Source organism: Typopeltis vanoorti, chromosome 2 (assembly GCF_054136105.1).
Source record: "Typopeltis vanoorti isolate ZY-2024b chromosome 2, IOZ_Tvanoo_1.0, whole genome shotgun sequence".
NCBI classification, from domain to species: Eukaryota; Metazoa; Arthropoda; class Arachnida; order Uropygi; family Thelyphonidae; genus Typopeltis; species Typopeltis vanoorti.
The window spans coordinates 7,548,372-7,565,910 of record NC_143550.1 but is presented as its reverse complement, the minus strand read 5'-3'; the positions used below and the strand labels follow the sequence as shown (position 1 = coordinate 7,565,910).

Sequence of the window (17,539 nt, the reverse complement as noted above, 5' to 3'; positions counted from 1 at the left end):
TCTCGAAAAACTCTGTCAAGACCTCTGCAACAAGTAGGTCTGTATGCCCAAAGGCCTATAGTCTGTGTCCCTCTATCCACAGCTCATCGTAGAGCACATTTTCAGTGGTGTTTTATCCATAAAAATTGGACAAGAGAGACCAATGGGCTAATGCACTCTTTACATGTGAGAGTCATTTTAGTCTTCCTCCGATTCTAGATAACATTCGATCTAGTGTTAAAGTGGTACTACTTACTGTCACAAGAATGTTCTTGAATGGTATAGATACATTGCTGTTGGGCTCATGGTGTGTGAAGGCATTATGCTTAATGGGTGCACGAGCTGCAAGTGCTGGCAAAAGGGACTATGACGGGTGAACGATATTGCAACAAAGTTCTTCGATGTCATGTTTGATTGTTCCATGGTGCTATAGGCAAAGAATTTGTTTTTATGGATGACAATACTGCACATCATACACAAGCGGTGGAGATACATCTGGAGGCTGAGGATATTAATTGATTCGAGTAGCCAGCATGTTCCTCAAATCTCATCCCCATAGAACACATTTGGGACGCAGTAGGGAGATGCATTGCTGCTTGAAATTCCCCTCCAGAAAACAAAGTCTTATCCTTGCTCTGAAGGAGAAGTGGACTAGTTTGTCTCAAGAACTCCTGAATCACTTGGTGCTAAATATAGTATGGCATTATGAGAGTGCATCGCAGTTCGGTGTGGACATATTCCATACTGAAATGTCTCTCCACATAGTTTTCTGTAAGCACTGTACATGAATTCCTTAATTACATCCTAATAAAATTGTAACCTTTTGCCAGAAATGTTTTTTTTGTGTGTGTGTGTGTGTGTGTGTGTGTGTGTGTGTGTGTGTGTGTGTGTGTGTGTGTGTGTGTGTGTGTGTGTGTGTGTGTGTGTGTGTGTAATTTATTAATATGCTGGCAATAAATTTATTCCACATTTGGCTGTAATCATGAAAATTTTTCATTAACAGGTAAAAATGTAGTCCATCCTTAGCTTTTGGGCACCAGTGTATAAAAAAAATGAACAGCTGATGCACGAGAGAGAGAGAGAGAGAGAGAGAGAGAGAGAGAGAGAGAGAGAGAGATGTTAAAAATGGAAATGGATGGAGGGAAATAAGTGAGATTTGGGAAATAATTCTCTTTAAAAAATAAGGAATGAATGGCTGTATTTTGTGGATTCCTTGTATGTATAAGTTCATGTGTCTTGTGATTTTGGGTTTTTTGGGTGAGGATTAGATGAAAAGCTGTTCTTTGTTTGTGTGGAACTGTCAGTTTTCAAGTAGAAATGCTGAAACATTCCATATACGTTGTTTCCTGCTTTAGTACTGGATAGCTAAGTTTTATGAAGAACCTTGATATTTTTGGGTACTTGTTTTAAGTTGTAACTGAATATGCTAAAAGTAAAGCATTTAATGAATACACAGGTATGAGTTGTCATTTCCTGTGTGATTGTGTGCAAAAAACATTTGCTGCTGCTGTTTCGCTATGTGAGCTTAATGATTGATGAGAAACTTATTTTCCAGAGCAATATTTGCGAAGTTTGATGTGAATGTTTGAGTCTTTAAAATATGTTAACTTCTGCCTTTGCAGATATTCTGTATTTGATGTCAGAGGATATAATATTTTAAGGTTGTGTGTGTGTGAGTGAGAAATTGTATAGCATTGGACAGATCAGGATAATATTATCTGTGCAGGGCAGCATGGATTTGTTAAGGAGTGCTCTTTGTTACGTCGTTACTTTTTGCCTGTAATTCAACTCCATTGTTCTCTTTGTGCCAACTGAGATATAGCTTTTAAACTGACCTTCTGGGGCCGTTTCCCTATTCGAGCTCTGACAAAATTTATTTGTTTATGCTGCGCCAGTCAGAGCTCAAGGATAGAAATTCTTATCCGGAGAAACCTTCCCAGAAATCATGTATTACTTTATCTAGTTTAAGTAGTTAAGTAAATCTTAGAGTTCTCAGTATACAGTCATGTCCTTGACAATCTTAAATTCCCCTTTTTTTTCTAAACATAGGTTCGATGTTTTCGTGAGTGGTAAAATTCAATCTCTTACTCGGGTATACAAGGGAAAGCATGTTTATTAATTATCTAAGAACTTTACAATTTAAAACAACACATATATTCAAAGCTAATCAAGATCAATACTAAATTACAAGTAAAGCAAGGTAATGGTAATCAAACAGACACATTATTTATACAGACTCATAAGAATCTTATGTTCATCTATATTACAAACATGAATCTCAGTACTAAGCTAGATTACTGTTACTAACGACCCATACACATTAAACTTGGGCTTAGACAATTTATGAACGTAGACTACCAGTCCAATTCAATTAACATAACACAGAAAATTGTCTCTAAAATCTCTCTCTCTTCTTTTCCAAACTCTGTCCACTTTACACCATCATTGATAGATAACACATAAAATGAAGATTTGTACATTACCACCTTGTAAGACGATTTCTCGATCCTTCCATCTGTTCTTTGTTATGGATTATCCCTCTGTACGATGATCTGCTGTCACGTGCTTGTCCCAAAATAGCCTCTTGTTTCTTCTGAGCTTACGAACTTTTCGCGTCGCTGATTTTAACACAAATTACCTTCAAAGGTAATTTGTGTTAATTTGCTGCTTTCTCATCAGTTAGATCCAGAGTGATGACCAAAACTCAAAGACTGCCATCATCTCATGCTAAATTTTCTTCGATTCACGTCGCTCAGCAACAGGAAACACGCTTTACCGTCTTCACACGTCTTGTCGGATATCAGCCATGCTGACCCGCTCGGGACCTTCAAGCCGGAAACCCATGGGGGGGCATACTTAACCGGGGAACACAAAAGGAACCAAAAGAAAACGTAAAAGGAGCCCTTCTCAAGCCATGTCAATCCGTTTTAAACCCCACTACGGTGCCCTCTTTCCGCACTCCAAGCTTGTCTACGACGCTCTCTCATTTGCTGCCAGCGAGTGACGTCACCTCGTTGCTGCACGAGTATCGCTCTTCTCGGGGAATGCGAATTTCGAGTGCCTTTCACGAATGCCTACTCATCGTTTGTTACGTCATCTCTGGTGGTCAAACTGCAACCTTTGAACTTCGTTTGCACGATGATACGCGATTTTATACATGGCATAGTTTAATATTGATGTTTTTGAAAGTTTAAGATTCCATCTATTTTAGACAATAACTTTAACATATTACAATTTAACATTTATTTCCTCCTTTGATTTCATTTTAATTTAAGATTCAACTTCTTCCTTTATATTTTAATTCCCTTTAAGCAAAGTTATTACATGCATTTTCACATATTATGTCTGTTTTGCCAAGAGTGCAAGTGTGCCTTTGCTTGATGTTGTTCTCTTGTTAAATCTTGAATGGAGCGGTTCTATTCTTGATAGAGTCCTCATTCAAGATCTAACATCTTGTTTTAGATCTAATTGCCTTTTATAATAAAGTGACGAGCGGTTGATGAGGGAAATGCATATATTGCCTGTTTTGATTTTACAAGTGCATTTGAGAGGATGCCACATTATTATAATCTGATATTTAAGTTACTGCATATGGATTTAGATGTCAGATTAATGAATTGAATTAGGTAATGGCTGTCTGGTAGATATTAGAGTTGTGTATGAGGGAGCAATATTAGGGAAGCAGAAAGTTACCAAGGTCTGCAGGGTTCAGTATTAGGATCTGTATTGTTGAACCTGTATATCAATGACATTGTCAATGAATTGCAGGGCGATGTACGGTTGTATGCAGATGATGTGATCAAGACATTTAAACTGCTGGGAGGTAGTTATGCGGTTCATGCTGGGAAGTTCTTTCGTATGTTGTTTCAGTTTAATGCAACTAAATGTAAGGTCTTGAACTTTGGGATCCATCAATGTGAAGTAGCATAAAAGTAGAGGAGACAAAAATACCTTGGGGGTGATTAGCAAAGTTGGTGAAGGTAACTTAGAGGATGCTGACCTGTAGAAATAAAGTGGTGAGTCCTTTAAATCCCTGGTCAGATCACATCTGGATTATTGTGCTCAGATTTGATTGCTGGGATGTGAAGGGACAAAATTATCCTTGGAGAGGTTACAAAGGCAGATACTAAAAATCATTTCATGGCTGTATGATGAGGATATACTGAGGGTATGCAGACTACAAATTTTGGCAGATAAGAGAAATGATGTGATTGAGACATTTAAACTGCTTACAGGTAGTCACACGGTTGACATTGGGGAGTTCTTTTGTATGGTAGAACAAGAAGGAGACAAAGTGGTCAGCCCTGGAAGTTACAAATGGAGGTGGTGAATAAGAGGGCGAGTATTGGCTTTTTTGCATGGGAGTTGGTTGTAATTTGGGATGGTAGTTGTAGCCTGGTATTGTAGTGAGAGCAAGAACTATGAACGAGTTTAAAGAATGGTACGATAGACTTTTGTGGCATTTAAGATGGGCTCCCACATTCGGACTTATTACTATTATTATTACGGGCAACTCCAGGGAGTCATTAGACTCATCGAGGGAGGCCCCAAATCATATTCATCACAACTATTTGACATTCATACAGTATCTATCATACCTCGTCTTAAACTCATTCACTGTCACAGCATCCACCACAGACTCAGGGAGCGCATTCCACTCGTTCACTACTCTAAAAGTAAAGAACCCAGCTCTGACACCTTTACTAACCACACTTTTGCCCAGTTTCCATGGATGTCCCCTAGTCCTCCCACAACCAGCCCTGTTCTCAAAAATATCTTCTGAATTAATTTTATAGAAACCCTTCAGTAATTTGAATGTCTCAATCATATCTCCCCTCCTCCGCCTATCAATCAATTTTTGCAACCCACAAATCCTCAACCTGTTCCCATACGGTTCATTCCACAGACCTGCTATCATCTTGGTCACTCGCCTCTGGATCCTCTCCACCTCCTCCCCATCAAGAAGAAACCTAGGTGACCAAATCTGAGCACAGTAGTCTAGATTGGGTCTTATCAAGGCTAGATACAGAGGAACAATAACCTGCTTGTCTCTGCTTGTCAACGTATTCTTCAGCAACCAAGTGATTTGATGTGCTGATTTGGCCACTTTTGCAATGTGTCCCCTAAATTTCAATTCCTTATCCACCAACACTCCTAAATCTCGTGCCTCATCAATTTCCTGGAGCACGGTTCCACCAATGCAGTAAACTGCCGCCAATCTTTTCACCCCAAAATGCATAACCTTACATTTTGCCACATTAAATTGACATCCATTCTCCTTAGCCCAGACCTCCAATCTATCCAAATCATCCTGCAAAATTTTGACGTCATCTGCATTCACTATTTCCCTACCCAACTTCGCATCATCCGCAAACAAATGAACTGTTCCTCTCAGATCCTTTCCTATATCATTTATGAACAAATTAAACAGCAGTGGTCCATGAACAGATCCTTGTGGCACACCACTAGTCACAGGCCGTCTTGTGGACTCTACTCCTGAGTAAACCACTCTCTGATATCTCTCTGTCAACCACCCTCCTATCCATCTCACCAACCCTATGTCCATTCCCATATGCTGCAATTTACTGATTAGAATTCCATGTGGTATCCTGTCAAAGGCCTTAGCAAGGTCCAGTAGAATCACTGTAAACCCATTACCCTTATCCAGTTCAGCTGTCACTGTGTTATAATACATGAGCAAGTTACTGAGGCATGACCTACCCTTCACAAAACCATGCTGTCCCCGATACAGTATCCCATTTTCTTCTATCCAATCTTGTATTTTCCTCTTGACTATTTTCTCTAAGACCTTGATAATGATTCCTGTTATGCTGATTGGCCAGTAATTTTCAACAGCAGCCTTGGAACCACCTTTGTGCAGTGGAACTATTTTACCCTCTTTCCACCCCCTTTTGACTGACCCAGTCCTGAGGCTCAAATTAAACAAAATGGTCAAGGGCACTGACAATTCTTTGGCCGCTTCACTTACGACACGAGCTGGTATACCATCCAATCCCACAGATATATTGACATTGAGGTTCTGTAATAGACTAGTTACCACTACTTCATTCATCACAATTCCAGTATAAGCTGTTGGTTCTTCCATTCCTGCAAAGTCACCACCTGGATGATATACTCTTGCAAAGTGCTCGCTCAGTAATTCCACAATATCGACTGATTTGGTTACCTCCCTACCCTCAGCACCATGAGCATTTTTCCTTTTACTTGCAACATATTGAAAAAACTGTTTGGGATTCTCTTTAGCCTGTGTGGCCAATTTCCTTTCGTAATCTGCTTTTGCTTTTCTTACCACCCTTGTTACCATCCTGGCCTGGGCTTTATACTGTTCCTGCGCCTGATGGTCACCCTTCTCTTTAAATTCCCTCCACAATTGTTTCTTTTTTTGCAGCTCAAGCTTAATAGTGTTATTCATCCATTTAACCCCTACTTGATTTATTATTTGGACTCTTGGTATACAGTCAACCATTGCCTCCTGCAAACAGTTCTTAACCACCTCCCATGCACTATCAACATCCAGCCCTTGCAGTTTTACATGCCATGGGCTGGATGTTGATAGTGTCTTTATTGTAAATTCAACTCCTTTAGCCACCTCCCAAGTCATGACCTTATGGTCACTCTCACCAATTGGTGGCAACATGGTCATGTTCATTACAGCCACATTCTCGGTTGCAATTACTAGGTCCAGCACTCTCTGCCCCCTGGTATTTTCCAATACATGTTGCCGTAGATAGTTGTCCCTTAATAACCGCATAAAATCCAATTCCTTCCTCCCATGTGCCTTCTCCTCTTTCCAGTCAATGTTACCATAATTGAAATCACCCATAATAATTACCCTCCTTCCACTCATTTCTTCTATTTGCTTATGCATACTATCCCCACCATCCACTCCATCACCCGGTCTATAGCAGCACCCAATTGTATATTTTGTTCTGCTAGATTCTATCTCACACCAAACAGCCTCAAATGTGCTTTTTTCCCCATCATGCAGTTCAACTTCTATACTCCTTGGCTGAAGCTCATCAGCTATCATCAGTAACACTCCTCCCTCCTTTTTATTCACCCTGTCACTCCTGAACACGCTATACCCGTCGCATTCAATCCCACTAGCTTTATCATCTTCTGTCAGCCATGTTTCACTAATACCGACAACCTGTGGCCTGGAAGTGTCAACCATGGCCAAAAACTCTTCCTTCTTGTTCCTAATACTCCTGGCATTAGTGTACATGAATCGCAGAAGCCCATTTGTCCCATCCCTACTTTGATGCCTTATACTAACTATTCCATTCTGATTTGTTGTCCGTCGTACTCGCTCGGGCATAATATACTCATTCATACACTTACCTGCCCCCCTAAAGTCTGCATATCTACTCCCCCCCTCTTAATAAATCTAGTTTCCCTGAGTCTGTACATCCACTTCCACATCATTCATCAACACTCTTTCAAGTCTCCGTACACCAACTCCATGACTTATGACTCTATGGAGGTCCTGGATTATAATAATAATAATGTGTAGGCTTTACATTGGTTAGAAATTAATATCCTCAGTTGAAGGATATACTGGAAGGCAGAGTGATATTGCCAGGGTCTACTGTAAAGTTGTGATAATCACATGAAGGAATTGAGGTAGAGCCATGTAACCTGCACATTATTCTACATTTTTTAAATTTTTATTTTTATTTTTTATTATTTTTTTTTATGTTGGGCCCATATACAGGAGGTTGGCTGGTCAACCTATAGTACATTAGTACCATATATGGGTGGTGGGTTGCGAAAGGAGAAACTTGTTTGCATTTGATTTGAACGCCTGTATGTTGTATTCCTTGGGAAGTACATCTGGGGGAAGACTGTTCCACAATACTGCAGTAGCAGGGATGAATGAGGAGGAAAAGAAACTTGTTCTGTGGGTTTTGAGGTGTACTGTGAAAGGATGTTGGGCGGCAGCTGTACATGTTTCAATGGGCTTAGTGCAAGGTGGGGAAATTATTGATGCTGTTTCAGATGAACATTTCCCATGGAAATATTTATAGAATATACAGATTGCAGAGACCAAGTGTCTTTGTGAAAGTGGGGAGAGCGAGTTGGTGAGGAATGGGTCATTTATTAGTCTAATTGCTCTCCTCTGTATTGAGTCAAGCATTTTGAGGAAGCTTTTGGAGCCCCACTCCAGATGTGAGAACAGTATTCGAGAGCTGGGCGGATTTGTGACTTGTATAGTGTTAACAGCTGTTTAGAGGTGAAGTAGCATCTTGAGCAAAAGGGAACTTAGTTTTTTGGAAGCTGAGGATGCAGTGGTTGTGATGTGTTTATGCCAGGAGAGTTAATGTCAAGGTAATTCCAAGAAGAGAAATTTCATCGTCTGAGAATTGGAGTGTTATCAAAAACAATGCTGGGGGAAATTGGTTCTTTTTTGTGAGAAATAAGACAGGACTGGGTTTTACTAGCATTGAAGTTGAAGAGGTTATCTGAGCCCCATTGGCGAATGGCTTGGAGGTCGGAATTAAGGGCAGTGGTGATTGATGTTCTGTGGGTTGAGGTGAGTTGTGTAGAGTAGGGTTTGTCAAATGAAAGGGATAAATGTAATGTGCTGTCATCTGCAAAACTGTGTATTGGGTTAGAGGTCAACTGAAGTAGATCATTGATATATAGAAGGAAGAGGATCAGTGAGAAAACTGAACCTTGTGGGACCCCAGCATTAATTGGATGGTGAGAGGATAGGGAGCCGTCTACCATCACACATAGTGTGCGTCCAGACAGGAAGCTGGCAATCTATCTGCAGAAGTCCTGATGCACTCCAAATGATGGAGTTTGCTTATTAAGCCTTTGTGCCAGATTCAGTCAAAGGCTTTGGAGATATCAAGTACAACTACTTGGGATTCACCGAATTTCTCCATGGCCTTTGTCCACTGATGGGTGATGTATGAGAGTAGATCTCCTGTTGAATGGCTTTGATGGAATCAGTACTGGTGGTCGCTTAATAGCCGGGTACCTTCAAGGTTGATTAGGAGTTGAGAGTTGATGATTTTCTCCATTTAGATAGGACTGAAGTGAGTGAGATAGGGGCGGTAGTTAGATGGCAGTGATTGTCACCCTTTTTAGGAATGGGTTGAATATAGGCCAGTTTCCAGGTTTTGGGATATATACCGGTGGAGTAAGAGAGTGTGTACAGGTGACATAGGATAGGAGTCAGTTCCGATGCACAGACCTTCAGGATAATTGGAGGAATGCTGTCAGGGCCAGGAGACTTTTTTGTATCTAATTTAGACAACAGGTTTGTGATGTCTTTTTGGCAAAAGGATACAGGGGGGCATTGTATGTTGGGCAGTTGGAATGACTGGAGGGCATTTGCCATTGTCAGTTACAGGGTGTTCGGGATAAATTTGACATATTTATAATTAATTATATTTTTCCGTAAGTTACATGTATTAACACACACTTCTCTTCATTTAAAAGTTTGGACCCTTCTTCATTCATATACAAGATGTCAGAAAGGATGGATAGCTGGAACCCACCTGAATCATGGAAGAGAATAACTTGTATCATGATGATTCGTGCCCGCCATCAAAATAAGGATATTACGACTGCTGCCCAATGCTCCCTGAATACAGTAAAAACAATCAGGCATGAACTAGAGACTTGCAATGGTGACTACGAGGATGTAGCAAGAAGAAAGATCCCTAGCAGACGATCTGATTGCGTTCGTACAGCAGAATTCCTCGCAAATCTGCAGGAACAGGTGTTGAAGAACCCTGGCATTGGAATTCGGGCTTTGTTCGTGGAGTTGCTAACTGTAGTCAAGCCCTGGATAACAAGGGTAGCCAATGGTAGGCCGTATGTATGGCAGCAGGATTCGGCCCCTTGCCACACCTCTGGGAAAAGTCAAAAATGGTTGTCTGAAAATTTCTACGACTTCACCAGTCCAAATGTTTGGCCTCCAAACTCCCCAGACCTTAACCCCATGGATTATTTTGTATGGGGCGCAGTTGAAAAAGACACCAATCGCACTTCCAGTAATACAAAAGCCCAGTTAATGGATAAAATTAAAACAGTTTTTGCGGCCCTTCCCAGGGAGACTGTAGCATCAGCTTGTTCGAGGTTCCGAAGCAGAATTGAAGCTGTGATCGATGCTAATGGTGGTTATTTTGAGTAAATCTTGTTGATAGTATTGTAATTAACTCTGCCTGTAATGTTTTTTTGTCAATTCATTAAATTTAATAGATACAAAGAAGATTTTCTTTTTCCTTACGAAACTGTCAAATTTATCCCGAACACCCTGTATGTGTGCATTGGAGGCAAAGTGTGATGCCAGGAGATTAGCTTTTTCTATGGGTGATGTTGCTATTGAGCTATCTGGGTATGATAGAGGTGGGAATAGCGTAGGACCAAAGTTAGGTCCAATTGCCTTGGCAAGAGACCAAAAGGCACGGCTGCTGTTTGGACAGGCTGCAAGCTTCCTGCTTTTGGCCCATTCAAATTCTGTTTTGGAAGTATTGATAATTTTCTTGCATTTGTTTCGGGCTTCAGTATAGGCATCGAATGAAGATGGGGTTCTTGATTTGAGTCAGTTGTGGTATGCCTGATTTTTCATTTGTACAGCCTTGGCACATTTTTTAGAGAACCAGGGTTTAGTTAGGGGACGGCAGGTCTGAGTAGTGTGGGGAATATGTTTTCATGCTAGTGAGGATCACTTTGGTGATGTGTTCAGTGCATATGTTTTGACTGGAAGACTGGAAACAGTAGTCTAACCATGGGAATGAAGCATAGTAGTCTCAGAGACTGTCCCATTTGGCACTGTTATAATGCCAAAGTACTCGTGTGGGAGTGACTGTATAAGCATTGTTGCATGGGGGAGGAGATGAGCACTAAGTTGTGGTCAGAATTGCCCAGGGTGCTCACTACATTCACTGCATATTTGGAGGGGTCATTAGTAAGGAAGAGATCTAGGGTATTTGGGGACTGGTTTGGGTTATCTGGTATTCTGGTCAGTTTTTTTAACAATTTGTGACTGCAAATGTTTCAGCAATTCTGCCTGCAGGATCTGTATAACTGGAAGAGGAAAGCCAATTGGTGTTATAGACGTTGAAATTACTCAGGAGGATGATTTCGCTGTTCATATTCCCAACGAAGTGTTATTCACTTGTTACAATGCTGCTGCATCAGTTGATCCTCTGAGGGAAAAAAAAAGTCTTTCCCTTGTTGCATAAACCAGTTCTCAGCTGAAGATATGACTTCATCTGGGGGAAATTTTGCTCCTTTCAAGTTTTTATTTAAATTTGGGAATAAGAAATAGATGGCACCACATCTGGCGAATAGGGTGGGTGAGGCAGATGTTGAAAGCCCAAGTTGTGTATTTTCTGTTGGGTTTCATGAGCAGATGCATTGTCCTGCAAAAGCAACATGCCTCTGCTCAGTTTCTGCAGCGTTTTCTCTTCAGATCTGTTGAATCAACTGCTGCTGTAACAGTTTCACTTGTTTTGAGATATTTGGTAAGGATTACACCATCCATATCCCAAAAGACAATGGCAAGACCCTTCTCTGCTGAGTTTTGGGTTCGGAACTTCTTTGGCTGTGGAAACCTTTGTGTCTCTATTCCATTGACTGTTGTTTGGTCTCTGGGTCATAGTGATGAAGCCATGTTTCATCAATAGTCACAATATGAGCCAAATATTTGCACCTGATTTCTGAAAATGACCCAAAATCCCTTGAGATGACAGCACACATTCTCTCTTTTGGTCTGCATTCAAACAATTGGGGACTCACTTTGCTGAGAGCTTCTCCATGTCCAGATATTCCCTGGATATCCCCATAGGCTTTGCAATGTTTGTAGGTATTTGTTTATCATCAAGGATCATGGCATGCACTGCATTGATGTTTTTAGATGTGATCCCTGTGGAAGATCTTCCTTACCTGTGGGCATATTTTTTCTCAGAATGCCCAGTTTTAAACTTGGCCACCCATCTGGCAACTGTTGGATATTCTGGAGCATAGTCCCCTGAAGTCTCACACAAAGTTTATTTAATCTCAGTTGTGGACTTTTCTTGCAGCACGAAAAACTTGATGACAGCCCACACCTCTGCGTGTTCGAATTTCTTCAGAAACTCTGACATGTCTTTTTATATTCCTGAATATAACATTTTGTATTTATTGCTCAGAAAGATCTCACCAGTTTTTGTCTTTTTTTGTTTCAGTCACCCGTATATGTCGATCTGGTACTTATCTAATTCCTCATCTGGCTTCATTTCTTTGCCATTCTGGCTTCCTATTGATAGTACCAATCTTTAACTCTGATGTTGAGTTGGGGTGTGTTTTCAGATTTGTTCCAGTAGCTGATTTTTCGCTGTTCACACTGGTTCCCTGGCGAAAACAACGGGGACCTTGTTTAACCGGGCGATGCCCCAGCCGGCATGAAATTTTGTCATGTTGTACCATAATTTTTATTTCGGTTTAACCAATAAGAATAGAATTTGGTCGGCTAAAATCCCAAATTGCCAACCCATCCTCATTCGTTCAGTATCCAGGTAGATACCCAACAGGGTGCACCACGAGAAGGTGAGAATTGGACATTAGGTCAGAAGCCCTGGTCAGTTCTCTGCATTCCTTTAAAGGCTGTGTGGATGTCTCTTCTCAGTTATACAGCTTTGAACCTTAAGCACCCCTTGGGATAATCATTGTCTTCAAACCGTGATCTTTAATCCTGTGTTCTTCTTTTAAGATGATTAAAGTATAAGAAGATTCCTGTCTTGTAAGAAAAATCCCATTTCTTTTACTCTTTAATTTTATTTAACATTCAGATCTCCAATCAAGAATAGATGTATCTTGTGCCAGGAAAGGCTAGAGGTTTTCACCTCTACAAATATTTTATGGATGCTTCACCTCTGAACTGGTTATCGACCTTCACTTTCCTGTTGTCAGACAGGATTAAAAACTAATAACAGTATTTTCACTGATCATGTTAAAACATAAGCAGCTGCTGGTTATTATCCATACAGCTTAATGAACCAACTTTTTATCCTATTTCATTCAGTCTGTCTGTTCTTTGAAACAGCTTTTGCATGAAATGCATTAACAGATTTGTTCTTTCTTTATCCGTGACCACCTGTCCACATATGTGGTACTGTTATGTTATAAGTTTCACAGCTTCTTTCTCTCTGTGAGTTGATAAAAAATAAAGTAAACTTTATTACATAGTATTCTCATAGATTTGCTTGCCTTCAGTCAGGAATAATACTCTGAATAAGCTATAGCAACACCAAAAAATAGTAAAATACAAAATAACAATACAGAAGAAAATGAATTATTGTTACATGAAATGAAACCACGTTAGAAAGCAGTTCAGTATCATTGAAATAGAGCTATTTTGTATGATTCTCTTTGTTAAACATGTTAGTGGATAATCTATTAAAATGTGTTAATGCAAATATCTGTAGTGCATCATCTTGATATATTTTTCTTATAGGTGCAGCATATTGCCAGTTCATGGATATGCTTTTCCCAGGTAAAATTATAATGTAGGATCTTCCATATTGTACCTAGTATAGCCATAAATACTGTTACAACTTGAACAGTGCATAAACCTTTATCAGTAAATTATTTATAGCTTTCAGCACTTACAAACTACATGTATAAAATGCATATAGTAGCAGCACTCGATGTGTAAAAATGTCCCCCTTTTGTATTTGCTCACACTTGAAGTCTGTGGGGCCACATATTGATGGCAGACATGTTCAGCAGAAATGCTGCCACTGACTGCTCCTTCAGGCTGGCGATGCAGGGGTGTTTTCTTGCAGGATACTCTCTCAAACAGTCGTGCCATAAATCCACCTTCAGGTGTATTTATCCAAATCCACCTTCAGGCTGGCAATGCAGGGGTGTTTCTTGCAGGATACTCTCGCAAACAGTCGTGCCATAAATCCACCTTCAGGTGTATTTATCCAAATCCACCTTCAGACTGGCAATGTAGGGGTGTTTCTTTATGCAGGATACTCTCTCAAACTGCAACCACAACTTTAATTCCAATTGATTCAAATTGGGACTTCTAGGTGGCACAGATGATGATATGTGGTCAGACACATTCACCTCCGATCACTGTTGTGTACAGGGGCTAAGTCCTTTTGAAAGGTCCACTGACAGTTGTCAGTGGACCTTCCAGTAATAGCACTTCACAAGGTTGAAATTCTAACCTTGTGAACTGCTATTACAGCTACATGATTCTCATAATCTCCCCACTGCATGTTAACCCATACAGCTAGACAGCACACTCTCTCTCTCTCTTCTGATAAACATGAATTTCAGCTGCACACAGCACCACTAACAGAACCAGGCTCATGCAATTCTGTGGGAAGCACTGGGGTGCACAGAAGTTGTAACAGTATTTATGGCAAGACTGTATATGTTAATGTTTTAGTCTTTTTCAGTTCTAAATATAGGCAATTTGTTTGTTTTCCCTAATATGAATTTGTGTTTAAAGCCACTGGATTCTTATTATAGTATGAAAAAACTGCTATATCTAAAACTAGATAAGTAACATAAGAATACACGAGTGAATTAAATTATTCAAATACATAATATTAATAAAGATCAAATTGCATATGGAGTAATTAATCATTATATGTGGTAAACAGTAAAATAATATAGTTGTTAGTACATTCTAATACCTGTAAGTATAAAAAAAAAAAAAAAAAAAAAAGAAGTCATTTCTGGTATTAAAAAAAAAGCAGCCCTGATAATAAATGCTTAAATTTGACAGTATAAAAATTTATTTATTCAGAAGAGTTCCTTGACAACTAAAGAAGAGCCTGCATTATATTTTTAAAAAAGAGAAATAAAACAATGCTTAAATGGTGGGAAAATTTTCCTATTAAATTTTCTGCTAGATGCTTAACAGTCTAAGCTATATAACTGAGAGGACACCTCTACATAGCCTCTAAAGGAATGCGAAAAACCAATCAGGGCTTCTGACCTAATGTCCAATCCTCACCTTCTTGTGGTGCACCATGTTTAGGTATCTACCTGAATATTGAAGGAATGAGGGTGGGATGGAAATTTGGGATTTAGCTGACCAAATTGTATTCTTATTGGCTTAAACCAAAATAAAAAATGATGGGACAACACAACAGTTTCATGCAAACTGTGGTGTCACCCGGTTAAACAAAGCACCGGTTGTTTTCGTCAGAGCAAACACCGAAAAGTCAGCTACTGGAACAAATCCTAAAACCCACCCCAACTCAACATCACCAGAGTTCAAGATCTGTACTATCAACATAAGAAGCCTGAATGGCAAAGAAATTGAACTAGCTGAGAAATTGTATAAGTACCAGATCGACATAATAGGGGTGTCTGAAACAAAAAAGGCAAAAACTGGTGAGATCTTACTGAGCAATAAATACAAAATGTTATATTCAGGCACTGACAATCAAGGAAAAGGAGTTGCCATAGTATCATCATCATCAAATTCCTGCCATGTACCCTCAAGGGGTGTACAGGATATGATAGTACTACATGAAAAATTTACATCATTACTAACTTCCTATCTACAATTTTCCTCCAAATCAGTCTGTTACTTGTCAAGACTCCAACATTATCAGATCTTATATTTCTATTGCCTAAGGCACTTTGTACCGTATCAATACACCTATATCTTGGTCTTCCTCTGAATCGTTTTCCTGCCAACCTGGCAGAGAACACTTGTTTTGCTAATCTTTCCTCGCCCATTCTGTTTAAGTGGCCATACCACCTCAGATTAGCTCTGCTAACGCATTCCTGGATGCTGATAATGTCAAGTTCTTTCCTAATATCTTATTTTTAATATGATATTGCCATTGATGCCATCTGTTCACGCCTCTAATATTTCTCAGGACTCTCATATCTGCCGTCTCTAGTCTTTGGTCAAGTGTTTTACTTCTGACCGAGCTCTCAGATCCATAAGTTAAAACTGGTTTGAACACTGTCTTGTATACAGCTAATTTAGTGTTCCAACTAATTTCTCTCTTATTCCATATGAATTTATTCAATTGACTTCCTACCATACCAGCTTTGTTGATTCTGTTGTCTATTTCTATATTTAATTTACCATCTTCACTAAAAATCATGCCTAAGTAGCTGAAATGTTTTACTTGTTCCATAGTTCTCCATTCACAACAGAGTTGACATTTTCAATGATTCTGCCTGTTTTCATTGTCTTTGTCTTTTTATTGCTGACCTTCATACCATATCTATTATAACAGTTATTCAATTTAGTCAGTGAATCTTGCAGACTTGTAGCGGATATATTTAGCAGTATAACATCGTCCGCATAAAGCAAAGAGCCGACATTAACATCTCCAATTTTGATATCATGTTTAATACCACTTTCCTTCATAATTTGATTCATATAGATAATGAATAACATAGGAGATGATTCATTCACCCGTTTCTCAAGTATACTAGAATAAATCTTGCCCGGAACACTCAGTAGGGAAATACCTCTGTAATTCTCACATTCAGTGTTATTTCCCATTTTATATATGGATACTATTGTCGCTCTACTCCAATCATCAGGAATTCGTCCCTCTGTCCAGGCATTCCGAACTATGTAGTGCAGCCACTGTAAGACTTTTATACTACCATACTTCAGCATTTCTGGTCGAATATCATCTACTGTTGCTGCCTTTCCTCATTTCAAGCCTTTGATTGCTTTTTCTACTTCAAGTATGGATGTGTATTCCTGACTTCATGCCTGGTCAGTGTTTTTTTACCACTGTGCTGTCATCACTGCTTGTTTCATTTAGCAGTTTTTCAAAGTAATTACTCTATACTTCAAGGATATCTTTTTCTCCCATTTTCCTGTCAACTTTATCATCTCTAACTCCTTTTACAGCACTCTTTCCTCCATTCCTAAGCTTCTTCAACAACCTCCAGAATATTTTGCCACCTTCTTGATATTTATTTTCTATGTTCCTGCCAAAGTCCTCCTATGAATTTTGTTTAGCTAGTTTTACACATTGTTTAGCTTTCTTACATTTGTATCTGTATTCTCTAAGAGCACATGCTGACTTATTTGCCAGGAACTTTTGATATGCTTTCTTTTCCTTCACTGCCTCTTTAACTTTCTGTGTCCACCATGGAGTTCTAATTTTTCTATCCTTGCAGACAACTTCACCACATGCCTCTCTAGCTGAATCATTCGGGGTTTTCTGCAAGGCTTGCCACTGAATTTCCAAGGTTTGGTTGCTGTTCTCAAACTCTTTCATTTTTTCATCAATAATCTTTCTGTATTTTATTCTACAGTTCACATCTGAGAGCTGCTCAACTTTTATTCACTTTAAAACTTTCTTACATGTTATTTTTTTCAATATGACATTCAATTTTATCCTGCTCAAGACTAAATAGTGATTACTTCCAATTTCAAATCCTCTTACACTCTGGTGTCCTGTACCAGAGTTACCATAGTATTAAACACTAAATACAAAGCTAATCTTCGTAAATGGATGTGGGCAAATATGAGAATGGGGAACTGGACAATGAGACTTATTTGTGCCTATGGCCGCAAAGAAGGTTCTGCTCA

At 39.4% G+C, this 17,539-nt stretch overlaps 1 protein-coding gene across 2 annotated transcripts in view; it reads left to right on the top strand.

The window, feature by feature from the left end:
- LOC150108803 (microtubule-associated protein RP/EB family member 1-like) overlaps positions 1-17,539 on the top strand; it is a 154,910-nt gene that overhangs the window by 38,651 nt on the left and 98,720 nt on the right. For both annotated transcript variants that reach the window (XM_090403351.1, XM_090403342.1), the window contains exon 3: positions 13,454-13,492. In XM_090403351.1, the coding sequence (XP_090259477.1) occupies positions 13,454-13,492 (39 nt within the window). The remainder of the gene's footprint in view (positions 1-13,453; positions 13,493-17,539) is intronic.